Source organism: Myripristis murdjan, chromosome 3, assembly GCF_902150065.1.
Source record: "Myripristis murdjan chromosome 3, fMyrMur1.1, whole genome shotgun sequence".
NCBI lineage: Eukaryota > Metazoa > Chordata > Actinopteri > Holocentriformes > Holocentridae > Myripristis > Myripristis murdjan.
In genome coordinates, this window is record NC_043982.1 from 41,513,147 (window position 1) to 41,526,561 (window position 13,415).

A 13,415-nucleotide genomic window follows, 5' to 3' on the forward strand; every position below is an offset into this window, starting at 1 on the left:
GTTCCCAACGCTTACAGCTGTATGTCTTCATAATGCATTATAATACATGCTACATGTTCTCATAATGCAATCTCCTTATTGGCTTACAGGATTTAGCAGGAGATGCAAATGTTAAGCCCACTGAATATGGCTCTTCTCCTTCTTTCTTTCTTTCTTTTTTTTTTTTTTTTTTGCATAAGTATCTCATACATGCCAATATATGAGATATTTATATATGTTTAGTTTTGCATTTCATTTTATGTAACCCTGCCTTGCCAACAAAAATGAACCAAAATAGTTTTTGTTTGAATATCACCACTCTATTGCAGATATGTAAAAGGAAATCCGTTTGTTTGTTTGTTTGTTTGTTTTGTTTTTTAGTGTGTGTATGTGTGTGTGTGTGTTTGTGTGTGTGTATTTGTTTGTTACAGTGTGTATTTGTGGATTGCTGTGCATTAACTGAAGTAACTGGCCGCGTGTTACAAATTGGCTGCTGCTGAACTTTTAGACTTTTAGACTATTAAAAAGATGATAGATAGTTATATTTATTTTAAATGTGAACCAATCAGAGCCATTCAGCAGCCATCTTGGCAGACGGATCACCGAGAAGTGTCCTAGAAGTGCAACTCGCTCCTGATTGGATGGTCAAATCGGACGTTCGTCCAACAATCACCACTCATTAATCACCGTGTAGTGGAAAGTGCAGGCCAAAATCTGTGTTGTGTTAAAAAATTATGTGTGTGTGAACGCCGTCACCCTCCCACAGAGGTAAATTATGTAACTACAAACTTGTTTCATCTATTCACAATTCACATTCCCTGTTGAAATCTTTTTTTTTTTTTTTTCTCAACTACAAATGTTTTCTCACGCATGCACAACTTGATCTACTTGGTCGAGTCTTTTCGCTCATTCACACGTCTGCATTCCATCCTCTTTTTTGTTTGTTTGTTTGTTTTCTCGCACATTTGAATTTGTTGTTTACACGGCGGTATAGCATGGTGGCGTATGAGCTCGTCTGATTGCATTGTGCTGTGAGTGGCGGTGAGGTGCGGGCCTGCAGAGGATGATGTGGACGCTCAGTGTTTCTCACTTCCTTCTCACTTTGACAGAGAGGAGATGAAGTCCCTCCAGGCGGCCTTGCAGAAGCAGCTGGATGAGGCAAATGAGCGAGCGGAGAAGCAGCAGGCCACGGTAAGACGGAGCTGACCTGAGCATCAACATCCGGTCCTCGCTAACCAGCCCCGTCACCTGTCACACAGGCCCCCCCCAGTGATCCACGCTCATTACCTAGCAGGCGACTCTCCGGGCTCCTCGCCTCACCACTTAATTAAAACTCTCAGATATGGCGAGAGAGAGCTTTGTGTCAACCCCCCAAAATGGAGAGCCTGTTAGATGAAAGGACGTCTCAAGATAAAGTCCTATCGACATAATCAGTCTCCTAACACCCCTAAAATTAGGCAGGACAGAGGCATTATGGCACAATATTCGTGGCTAACGGTATGAATATTGTATGAATAAGCGCTGATGAAACGCGCTCCGGCTCACTTTGCACCGGCCACCTCTCTGTTTTTTTGCGGTCTTATGAGAAAAAAGTGTTTGTTCTTTTCAGCACAGAAGGCTGCTGCAATACATCTTGCCCAACTCAGTATGCAGCTCAGTGTAACTCATCCTCCGAGCACCAAGACTTTTTTTTTTTTTTTTTTTTTTCTGCCCAATTGACTGTCACTATACTTCTAATTAAATTCTATCCACTTGGATGTTTTACAAACACTATCTGGCAACTCCAATGGCAAAAGAAATCACAAATGAAAGCAAAAAGAGCAGAATTACATTAGCCTAAAATAATAATAATAATAATAATAATAATAATAATAATGATGATGATAACATTGCTGTCTGTGAGCTCTGCAGCAGAAGTGTGGCAATGCTAGAGGAGTTAAAATGTTCGGAGTGGTAAATTGTTAAAGAGCACAAACTTTATTGTAAAGTTACTCTTCAAAAATGAGTGGGGAGGCGAAATCCAGCCAAATGGCATTTTGATGAGGTCTTCCAAGCCACAGTGTTCGCAGCTTAAACCGAGAAAAAGCCCGTCGCACGGCCCTCTGTGCCTCACTAAATTCCTCCCCCTGGGTTCAGAGGGTAGGAAGATCATTAAAAACAAAAAAACCCATGATGGCACTCCATCCCGGCAATTAGAAGTCTGGCGATCACACCCACCGACGCAAGTCTTTCCACCGGCCGGAAGATCAAAAATCGGCGGTTTTGATTTTGCGGCAGCGCATGCCATTTATCCCAGGAAACGTCCGCGTGGTTTGGCCCGCGTGGCGACGCTGCCACTGACAAAGCAGACGTCTCCCCCAGAGGTGGCGACCACGAAAACAAGCTCCTCCACGGGGAACTGTATTGGATTTACTCCCTCCACAGTGTCACCGCATGGATTTAATGAACAGCTGGACATTAGACCTTTCCCTGTGAGTTACAACGGGAATCACATTAGCTCTCTCTCTCTCTTTCTCTCTCTCTCTCTCTCTCTGTCCCTCACGCCCTTGATGTTGAGCTGGGGTATGATTTATTTACGCTACCTTTGTAACACTGAGCGTGTAGTATTGAGTCCAACTGACTTACATGGTGTTCCAGATTGTTACAGAGTTCTTTACTCTCACTGGCAAGGGATCTGCTTTCTGTGTAACAAGAGCTTTAATACCATGGTTTAATGCCAATGACCTGGTCCACTTTTTGGATGTACTTACTGTATACTACCCCTCTGCAATATAACACTAAACTTCCATTGAACTAATAACTTAAGTCCACTTGCCTCCTTTAGGGTTGGGAGATATAGACTTAGAATAATAGTTCATGGTAATTTGCGGTAAAAATGACAATAACTACAGTGTTTCCCACAGAATGACGCTGTACAGCAGGTGGGAGAAATTGAAAGGTTGAAAAAATGCCTATTTCTTATTTCACCTTAATTTAGTGTTTTCACTCTATTTAACCTGCTCACCTTTATCGCCTCCCAACCCAAAAAGCACAACTCGTGTCGAGAATTTTTTCACCCGCGATTCCATTTTCACAACAGCCAGGTGAGCTGCCAGGTGAGCAGCCAGGTGAGCTGTCAGGTGAACAGCCAGGTGAACAGCCAGGTGAGCAGCCAGGTGAGCAGCCAGGTGAGCAGCCAGGTGAACAACCAGGTGAGCAGCCAGGTGAGCTGTCAGGTGATCAGCCAGGTGAGCTGCCAGGTGAGCTGTCAGGTGAGCAGCCAGGTGAGCTGTCAGGTGATCAGCCAGGTGAGCTGCCAGGTGAGCTGTCAGGCGAGCAGCCAGGTGAGCAGCCAGGTGAGCAGCCAGGTGAACAACCAGGTGAGCAGCCAGGTGAGCAGCCAGGTGAACAGCCAGGTGAGCAGCCAGGTGAGCAGCCAGGTGAACAGCCAGGTGAGCAGCCAGGCGAGCAGCCAGGCGAGCAGCCAGGCGAACAGCCAGGCGAGCAGCCAGGTGAGCAGCCAGGTGAACAGCCAGGTGAACAGCCAGGTGAGCAGCCAGGTGAGCAGCCAGGTGAACAGCCAGGTGAGCAGCCAGGTGAGCAGCCAGGTGAGCTGCGTTTGATGTTGATGACAGATCAAACCAGTGGAAAGTCACGTGGCACTGACTGACACCTCCTTTGTCCCGTCATATGTCATAGTGAGGCGTTTAAGGTGCTATAAAGGGAACGGATTTTGATGCCCACTTCTTGTCTTTTATTGTTTTATTTGCATCTTTTGTTTTATTTCAAAGTTCTCGTTTTTAGCCTTTTCTTTTTAATTTCACCCTGTGCTGTTTTTAATGTTTTATTTTAATGTTTTCAAATGTTCTTCCTTTATTGTGAAGCACTTTGAGGTGCAATTCTTGTATGAAAGGTGCTATACAAATAAAGTTTTATTATTAGTAGTATTATTATTATTATTATTATCATTCCAATACCATGTTAAAGACCATGTGTGTGTGTTTGGGCAAACCAAAGTGCTGCTTACACGTTGACGGTGACCACAAAGGGAGTCGGGGTGCGAGTGAAACTAATGGCGCCAATGGGAAACCCTGAATGGCTTTAATTACATTTGTGTGGCTGTAATGTACCTGTGTGGCGTGGGAAACACTGAGCTGATTCCTGCTCTGTGTGCTGTTGTGGTGACAGAGCGCTGTAGGCTGGGCAGCAGGCAATGCAGAAGCCTCAACATGTCATCATGCTGCTATATCCTTTATATCATGATATGACACTTTATTGTATACCGGTATTATCATGAGCGATATCATATGGCACAGCCCGGGCCTCGTTGCAGTCCAGTGAGCATACCCTCAGCTGGATGTGTTCAAAACCCGTGCAACGAGCTGTTTCGTGCTCGTCGAGGTTGTGTCTGTGCATCCTCTGCGTCTCACTCCGCTGCGCCGCGTTTGCGTCCCCAGATAACTCGGAGAGATCGCCTCTTGTTCCCCGACCAGAACTCCTTATCAACAAATCAGCAGGCTGCCTAATTAGCTGCACAGACAGCTAGCCATGGAGCGCTTTTCAGATGTTCAATATATGCAAATAAAAAACTTGTCTTGTAATAGTCGCAGCCTCTTGTTCCCAGTCTGGAGACTTAATGCTCACTGTGACGGTAAGATCAACATTCAAATCATCACCACAATGCGAGAGAGGAAGAGAGACAGAGACAGAGAGAGTACAGTAGTACAGTAATTAAGTAAAAGTGACATTCTCGCCATTTTCTTAAAAACTAGGACAAATGCCTGTTGTATGGTGCTATGGTGTGGGTTCACTGATGTTCTTATATAATATTTAACACCGTCTGCCGCAAATACACACAGTACATCCATACACGATACAAGTATGATTTTTTTTGGCATAATATTTACTAACAGGAGGTCAAAGGTAGCTACAGTATGATTCCTGGCAAGATTTATTCATTTATATAGCCCAGAATCACAAATGACAAATTTGTCTCAAAGGGCTTTACACCCCCCCACCCCCACCCCCACCCCCACCCACGTACACACATACACACACACGCACACTGCACTACTGCACACACACATAAAAACGGGAGGGAAGGGGAGATCCCATAAGGCAGGATCAAGTGTGACAGTTCCTGAGACCCAGTCCGGGAGTCAGGTTCTGCCACTTGGTCTCATGGGTTCACACTAACCCTGAACCTCCGGAGTGTGTTGTTCCCAAGGTTTTGGGTTTTTTTCTTCTGTGGTTCAAATTGTTCACAGTATTTTTCTCATTCCTTGTTTACAGTGTTTATATTGCTCATTCCTTGTTTACAGTGTTTATATTGCTCATTCCTTGTTTACAGTGTTTATATTGCTCATTCCTTGTTTACAGTGTTTATATTGCTTTATTGTGTAAATTGTGCTTTGTATCTTGCTATCCACTTTGCTGCTGTGATGCGGGAAATTTCCCCACCGTGGGACTAATAAAGGAATATCTTATCTCTTATCTTAGGAAAATACAACATCCTCTGTCCTTCGACCCTCACATCGGATGAGTATCAACATCAGTATATATCTTTATTTGTCCCCAATGGGGCAATTAGTTCCACAACAAAGGGAGCACACACAACAAAAAATACAAACACGCATGACATAGGGAAAAAAATAAATAAATAAAAAAAAATAAAAAAAAAAAAACAAATAAATAAATAAATAAATAAATGGTCACTTGAATTTGAGAGATCATCATTAAAAAAAAAAAAAGAAGAAATAAATGGTCACTTGAATTTGAGAGATCATCATTAAAAAAAAAAAAAAAAAAAAAGAATAAATAACAATTCCCTAAAAAAAAAAAAAAAAAAAAAAAAAAAAAAACCTTTAACAGGGACAAAAATAGGAAGAAACCTCAGGGGAGCAACAGAGGAGGGATCCCTCCCCAGGACGGTCAGGACTCAAGATGCATAAGATGGTCTTCCTTTTCCGTAAAACAGTTTTTAAGATGATTTCAGATTACTTATGTATGACCTATACACACTAATAATGTGATTAGAATTAGAATGAGGCGGCACTCAGACTATAGAAATTGTGATGTAAGCGTCTTAGTCTGATTATTTGAACCATACTGAGGTCATAATCATTCTGCTTGATTTATCCGGGCATGTATATGGATACTCCAGTTGTATTCTGTGTTTTGAATGTGCACATCTGCCAGTGGGAATTTGCCAGACAGCGGTGTAAACGAGAGCAAACGCACGTGAACGCCGTACAACCATTCTCCAAACATGACACAGCGCCAAGCACCTTCAAATGGCACCAATTTATGCAGAGTTACATGGGTGGGTGTGAATGCTGCCTACGTGGCCAGGTTGTGTTATCATGTCGTGATCGCGAGGCAGCCATCAGCGCACCGCCCACTTGTGACAAGATTATGAAGAAAGTCGCCTCCCTCATGTGCAGATAAAGTTTCCCCAATCTGTCCTGCAGGATCTCTCTTCATGTTGAACCAAGTGTCTTAAATACAGCCACTTGTGTAAATTCACATATGGGGATTAACATTTTTCTCGCTCTTATTTCTTGGTGCCAAATAAATTCGATATCTCCTGTCGCACACATCTTTTCGGACATAAAGCTCATTATCAAACGAATCATGGAAACTCAGGTTTTGGGGAAAGCAGGTTCCTGCCAGCAAAGAAAATGTTTTAATCAAACTATTACTTTAATCTGGTTTGTCCCTATAATCTAATTATTATTGTGCATGTAAACGCAGTGCCGTGATGACCGTGTTTCATGTGGCATTACTTTTTTGGTTCATTTTTGTCGATGTATTATCCAGAAAACCGTCGAGCCACATTACATATTTATTGCATTTTCACTTAGATATCTACCTGTCCAAATCATGTTTCACATCACCACACTCACTTTTCTGCCTTTGTTTACCTTCTGTAATTTAAATGGAATGTAACTTGCCTTTTTCGGAGATGAAAATACGTGGAATTATAATAATAAGTAGGAGAGTTGTGTGCCGTACATATTTATTTATTTCAGTGTAAATGTACAGTTATGTTTCCTCTTCCTCTCCTCGTTTTTATTCCCATACTATTCCTCGGCTGAAAACCTAAACGTTGCAAACCAGGGTGTTATTTCTTTTTTGTTGTTGTTGTTGTTTTTTTTTTCTTTGCCACTCCCGGGGGCAACGGCAGTGACTGAAAGGCTCAAACATGAACTCTGATGTTATCATGCCACACTCGTGGATGTGAGTCAACCCAGCGAGGTCTAGCTTACAGTCCCCGGGGGTTCCTACCTGCTGTGAGGTCACCAGCGCCGCGAGCCTCGATCTCGGCGACCTCTCTCAAGGACAGCCCACGCGTGGACCGTCTCCTCTGAGCGGGGCTCAGAACGAAAAGCAGGGACCTTGACCTACCTTCTTCTTCTCTTCTCGCAGAACTCATTCCTTTAAATGTAGCCCCTGGCAGCAGTTTGCCATCTGCGGTTGGTGTTGGAGCCCCTGACTGGCTGCTAAGCACAAGCCACGAGGGAGGAGCTGCACCACCAAGACATGCTGAGCTCATGATAAAAGAATTGCAATAAACAAAGATATCACTCTGACTATTAAATGAGGCGCACGGTGGAAAACAGGCAGCCGCTCGCTGCAGGAAGAAATGCCTCCGCTTATCGTGTGTGGCGCAGTCCGAGGTGTCATGGATGCAACGTTTCTGGGAAACGAGAGCCAAACTCGCCTTTTGAGACAATAGTCCCATAACTTTCAGAATCGTAAAATTTGACAGTGGGTTTATATGTGATAAAAAATAAAATAAAATAAAAATAAACCCTTAAAGCCTTGAGGGGAGGCCATCTGAAGTGAAACAGAGTGGAATCAAACTTTATTAAGTTCTATCATTTAGTTGGTACTTCTGTCAGTTTATTGGGCAAAGGTGTGTAATTCAGCTATAATATTTTATATACTGAATGTAAACCCACCAACACTGGGCATGAGTTGTTATAATGAAGACGCTGATGCTGATGCTAACAAGTCATATTCACATGTATACATCATTAAATATGTTTGTAAATTCATAATATGTAATTCATAATATGCTAAATATGTTTGTGTATGTATGTTTTCTTTCTAGATCAAATTTCTTAAGATGGAGATGGAGAAAAAAACAAAAATCATCAAGGATTTACAGCAAGAGGTGAGTATGACTCAGGGCTAGTTTACATGGTTTGTGATGAGTCAGAAATCATTTTGTGACAAGGTGTGTGTGTGTGTGTGTGTGTGTGTGTGTGTACCCCACTTTACCTCAACCTGCCATGTATACTTCCTGCTCAGTTAGTGATTTGCCCCGTTTCCCTCGAAGCCTCCCAGCAGCCCTCAGAGAAAGGGCATGAACTTGTTTCTGGCTATAGCCGGCTAGTTTGTGAACATTTCATTGTAACTATGATTGTGGTCGCGCCCCTCGCTTAAACCACAGCTTGCCTTGGGGCTGCACTGCGTTATGGTCTCTGGAGGCTAGCTGTCAGTGGAAAAATTGATTCCGTTCTAGCGATGCTGGTAATCACACAGTGACTACTTATGACGAGTTTAATTTTCCTCTTCCTTTTCTCAGTCCCTTTCTCTATAAAAAACCTACATTGTCTACCTACAGTGTGTGTGGCCAGTTGCAAAATAAGTGAACACGCCACCAAACAGCCAAATGGTATCAGAAATGCTGATTCCATGTGTTTGCCATGCAGGTAGGGGGCTTTTTATCAGCCAGTGGTTCAAAGTAAATGGTCAGATTTGGCCTGTGAACTTTTTATGTGGCCATATGAAATTACATAAGTCATGTTTGGGCTTAAAAAGACGCTGCACATTACTTGGACACTTTTGACACTTTTGGACAGTATGAGTGATGCAGGCTGGCTAATTTCTGTGCTTTTTTGACTGGAAGATGGAAAGACTGGAAGACGTGAGTCAATTATATTCATAGTTGATGAAGTCCTCAGGGAAAAAATAAAAAACAGGGAACAGATCAAAAGCTCTTCAACATTTTCCCGTTGTCCCCAGCCCTCGCTCAGTTTGCATACATTCTTCTCTCGCCATGTTTGACATAATCCCTAAGTGGTTTTTCATTGGTCCATTGGTTTGTTTCTAGGAGGCCTCTACTTGGTTAGCTCAGTGTCTCCTGCACATTTGTATTCCACACGCTTTTTTTGAAAGTTGTTTATCTGCATACAAATAGCCACAGTTTAGCTGTTGCACATGTTGAGAGTTAAGGCAGATGGATTCGTGAAATCATGATCACATGAAAATCCATCTTCCAGTGATGTACTTGTGGACGAACCGCAGTGATTTGCACCAGTCAGCATCGTCCTGGAAGCTACGAGTGTGATGACAGTGAGAAGTGACGGCAGTGGCGGCTCTTAAAGAGGTTAGCCGGGTTAGCACAGATGCTGCTGTAGCATCAGTTACATCAGAACTGGAATCATCTCCCGACTGATTGGTTGAAACCAGCCCGTGGTCGACGGTGACAGACAGATGGGTCATCCAGTTATCTGCCAAGTATTTTTTGAAACCGCCTGCCCTCTCCTCCTCCAGTTTCCAGTGACAGTTTCTCAGGTGGTTGTGTAGAACAAACCATGTAGCACGTCAGGTTATGTCAAGACTGCACTTGAAAACTGTATTTGATGAATCCTGCTGCAGCCTCTTTATGTTTGCACATGTTCTAGCTCTGATGGATTCCAACGAGCTAATTTTACAGCAAGAAAAAAAAAAAAACGCTGAGTGAAGGGTTGTTATAATTTGCTGGGTGAGAGGCGAAGAGTTCAAAGAGCCCGAGGATGGTCAGAGATTCAGTTCAGCAGCCAGCAGGGGGCTTTTATATGAGTGCGAGATATGGGCTCTCTAACTCCATAGGGGATACTCAGAAGCAAATGCAGAGACATTATCAATCCAGTGTTTTTCACAGTAGGGACCGCACGTCATCACTGTGCAGCAGTTTGGTTTAAATGACTAAATTACCCATAAAGGAGGCCATTATTTGACTTCGTAATGACCAATTACAGACTCCTTTACCCAATAGCAACTTGATTAGGTAATAGAGGCAGTCTTGAGGGAATGACTGCGGCATCACTGTTGGTCACAAACGGCAGAACCGTCTTCAGGTTCATGTTTGTCTACATTTCCTGATTCCAGGCTAAAAAAGATTAGCAGATATTTCTTTCTAAATAAGCGACCTCCCGCTGCTTTGTAAAAGCTCATTACCATAAGCCACTCAATGATGTAAACAGTATTGCAAAACAAAGAGCTGGTAAATAGCATTTCCAACCATTTGAATTGCATGAGAGTCTGTTGAATTGTAATTTACAGAGCCTTAAAAAATAAGTGTTCGCTCTACGCAAGAATCACAGTGGAAGAGCTCTTGCACAGCCAATTTAAGCTGTCTTCCAGGTGAGCCCCAAAGATTTATTCTGCTGGTAAAACCTGGCAAAGAGACGGCGTACAAACCGAGCCACATTTTTTAGAGTCGTTGCTCCTTTATCATTTAAGGGCTGGAGCGTTGACATTTTGAGGTTTGGATTTATTTTTTTTTATTTTTTTCTGTTCCAGATCTATCCTGGAAAAGGTCCTCTCTAGATTTGAGGGCCTTTGTTCTCATATACACAGGGGTCATTTGTGGTCAATAGAAGTCGAGGAACTTCTCTGACATCTGTGAAGCCCTGACATTTACGTCGGGGCTACATCCCGGGAATCATGAGAAACATTCCCTTGCATCTATAATACTCGTGTGAGTTACAGAAGATTCCTCGGTAGCAAAAACCCAAAGGTCAAAACTGTTTCAGCATTATCATTTTTACTATCCCAGACTCCGCTGTCATCACTTTCATGGTACGGCCTCAACTCTGCTGAGGTGAGGTAGAAGGCGGCCCACTCTGACAATACGATCAATATGACGGTGAAGATTACTGAGGACACTGATGTTCCAGGTTTAAAGCAAATTCTAAAATAAGAATCTGGAAAAAAGCACTTTGTTGTTAGCCAAATATCCTATAATTTGATTTGGAGTTGGTTAAAATGGTTATTAAAAATTGTGGGTGTGTTATCAGTGTTCTGGTGTAATTAATTAAATGTCATCTTTATAGAAGTCATGATGGAGGCCTCTTCCTTTAATTCTCCTATTATCATGCACACTAACCGGCATGCAAAAGTTCAACATCAGCATGCAAATTGAGCAGAGATAGTGGACCAGCGTGGCATTTGCTTTGGCCCAAACTACAGGAGGAAGGAGCCGCGCTGAAACCTTAACATCCTCAACCCCACGCTGACTTTAACATAATCAGATTAACACCTCGACGACCAACAGCCCAGCTCTACAATACAAATTCTGGTTAGTCTGGTAATGCTTTGCCGCCCTTTTAGTCTTTGTTAACTCAAATTTTCATCAATTTCACTTTATTGTAAACTTTATTGTAGTCCTTGCTTCTCATTGGCTGAGCCTCGTACAAAGTCCTAGTAAATCCCACAGAACACCCGTACCTGGATCATTTCAAAGTCAAGGTGCGTTGGGAAAATAGAGAACTTTCTTGTTAATTTCGATTTACTTGATGGTTTTTGCTGCGTAGTTGGTATCTCACAAACTGTACTCACTGCAGATGTTTTGTGGCACTGAGAGCTCATGCTGGCTTTATTGTAATGCTATCTTATAATCTCACTATATACTGGCAAATGCTATGATGCAGCTAGATGAGGGGAAAATACTGCATAAAGGCATACTGCAAACTCAGTGCTTTCTTTTCCCTGGTTGTCAAATGCCGACGCTTTGTCACGCCCTTCTGTGTCTGATGCACGATGCACCAGGCTTTCAGGATTTTCCACTTGTCATTGTCACGTGGTTGGGTTTAGGCATAAAAACCACTTGGTTAAGGTCAGGGAATGGTTAGGTTTAGGCACCAAAACCTTAAACCAGACATGGTCTTGGTCTCGCATGAAGTGAGGCGGTCTCTGTCCAAAAAAAAAAGTCAAAAAGTCAAAGTCAAAAAGGCACTTCCCGTGCTGCAAACAGGAATCAAACCTGCGTCTCATGTGCCTTATACACCTGCCAGTCCCTCCAACCACCTGCCAACCCCAGCTGCCTGGCTCTTTATCCTACATCAGCATCAGCATCTCACACTGATGTCTAAGGATGATTGCTTGCTGTGGAGCGTCACCATAGCACACCAATGTGTTTACTCCTCAGTGGATGGAGGTAAAAGGCCAGCAGGTCGGGAAGCAGCACAATGAAGCCATGCGTCAGAGTTTGTTTCCCGGCTGTTCGTACATACACCCACACATGCTGCCCCCTCCGTTTTCTTTCAAAGGAGTCCTTGTGGTTTTCATTGATTCATTAAATGCCATGCTGCCTCCCGTATTAATTGCAACAATGCTGCTTTGAAATAGCTCTGTTTTGTTCAAGAACCTACATAAAAATAAAATGAAAACCTGTTTTATTATGCGTGTCCGTTTAAATGATGCTGTTTTGTAAAAAAAGAAAGAGCCACGAGAGGCCAGTCGCTTGCGGTGATTTTCCAGTGGCTAAAGGCGTTCAGGAACAATAAAATACCTGTGAACCAAAATGTAGACCCCATGAGCTGCTCAATATCAGGTTTTATAATGTCATTTCTGTATCATTTTCCAGTTAACCATAAAAGAACTAAGGAAAAACTAAACTACAACTAAAGTTATTCAAAGTATAGGCTACAAATGAAAGCATATAGGACTACTGCAGATATCACAAATGTGTGTAGGTGTAATTTCAACCGTTTGCGTAATGCATCCAGTGATAACGGTTCCTCGTCAGGTTCCAAGTCAAGATACAGCGTAGTCCTTCCTGTTTAGTGGCAGATCAAATATAAAAGATTTTTCCCCCCTTTTGCTAGAAACAGTTCCTGAATATTAACATGAAGGAAATAGCGGATGCATTCATTTTTTCTGTTGCTTTATATTCATTTTCCCGAAGTTGTTGATGAGTCTAGGCTTTGCAGTATATTTAATGTGAATGATTTGTTGTGTTTACATCAGCCTCTCACTGCATTAGTTTTCATGTTGTACATGATTATAAATTGTGTTGAAATGTCAGCAGGGAAGCTTTGCGGCTGCAATTCACTGTAAAGTCATTATCAATGATTTTAGGAGCATTTTGAGGCAGAATGATTCGCAGATTGACTCGGATCCTGCTGGGATTCATCAGTTTCTAACAGAGCATTGTAATAGACAGCTTTGCCAGAAGCTCGGCTTCTCGCTGCTGACGCTGATGTTTTCAGTCTGAAATGGCTTCCTGTCATTGTCTTCCTACTTTCATTTTTCCTGATGTAATTTCACTGACTAAACAGCAAAGAAATCATGCTCGAGACATCATCTCTATGTGATGCTCTCACCCAAAAAAACTGATGGAAAGCTGATGAAGGCGAATGAAAAGCGGATCATTACACTTGATGTGCATGGTGACATGACAT

The 13,415-nt window shown here is 42.6% G+C and overlaps 1 protein-coding gene across 2 annotated transcripts in view; it reads left to right on the forward strand.

Annotated features, from left to right (window-relative positions):
* luzp2 (leucine zipper protein 2) overlaps positions 1–13,415 on the forward strand; it is a 190,525-nt gene that overhangs the window by 89,422 nt on the left and 87,688 nt on the right. For both annotated transcript variants that reach the window (XM_030076543.1, XM_030076552.1), the window contains exons 4-5: positions 1,089–1,170; positions 8,075–8,137. In XM_030076543.1, the coding sequence (XP_029932403.1) occupies positions 1,089–1,170; positions 8,075–8,137 (145 nt within the window). The remainder of the gene's footprint in view (positions 1–1,088; positions 1,171–8,074; positions 8,138–13,415) is intronic.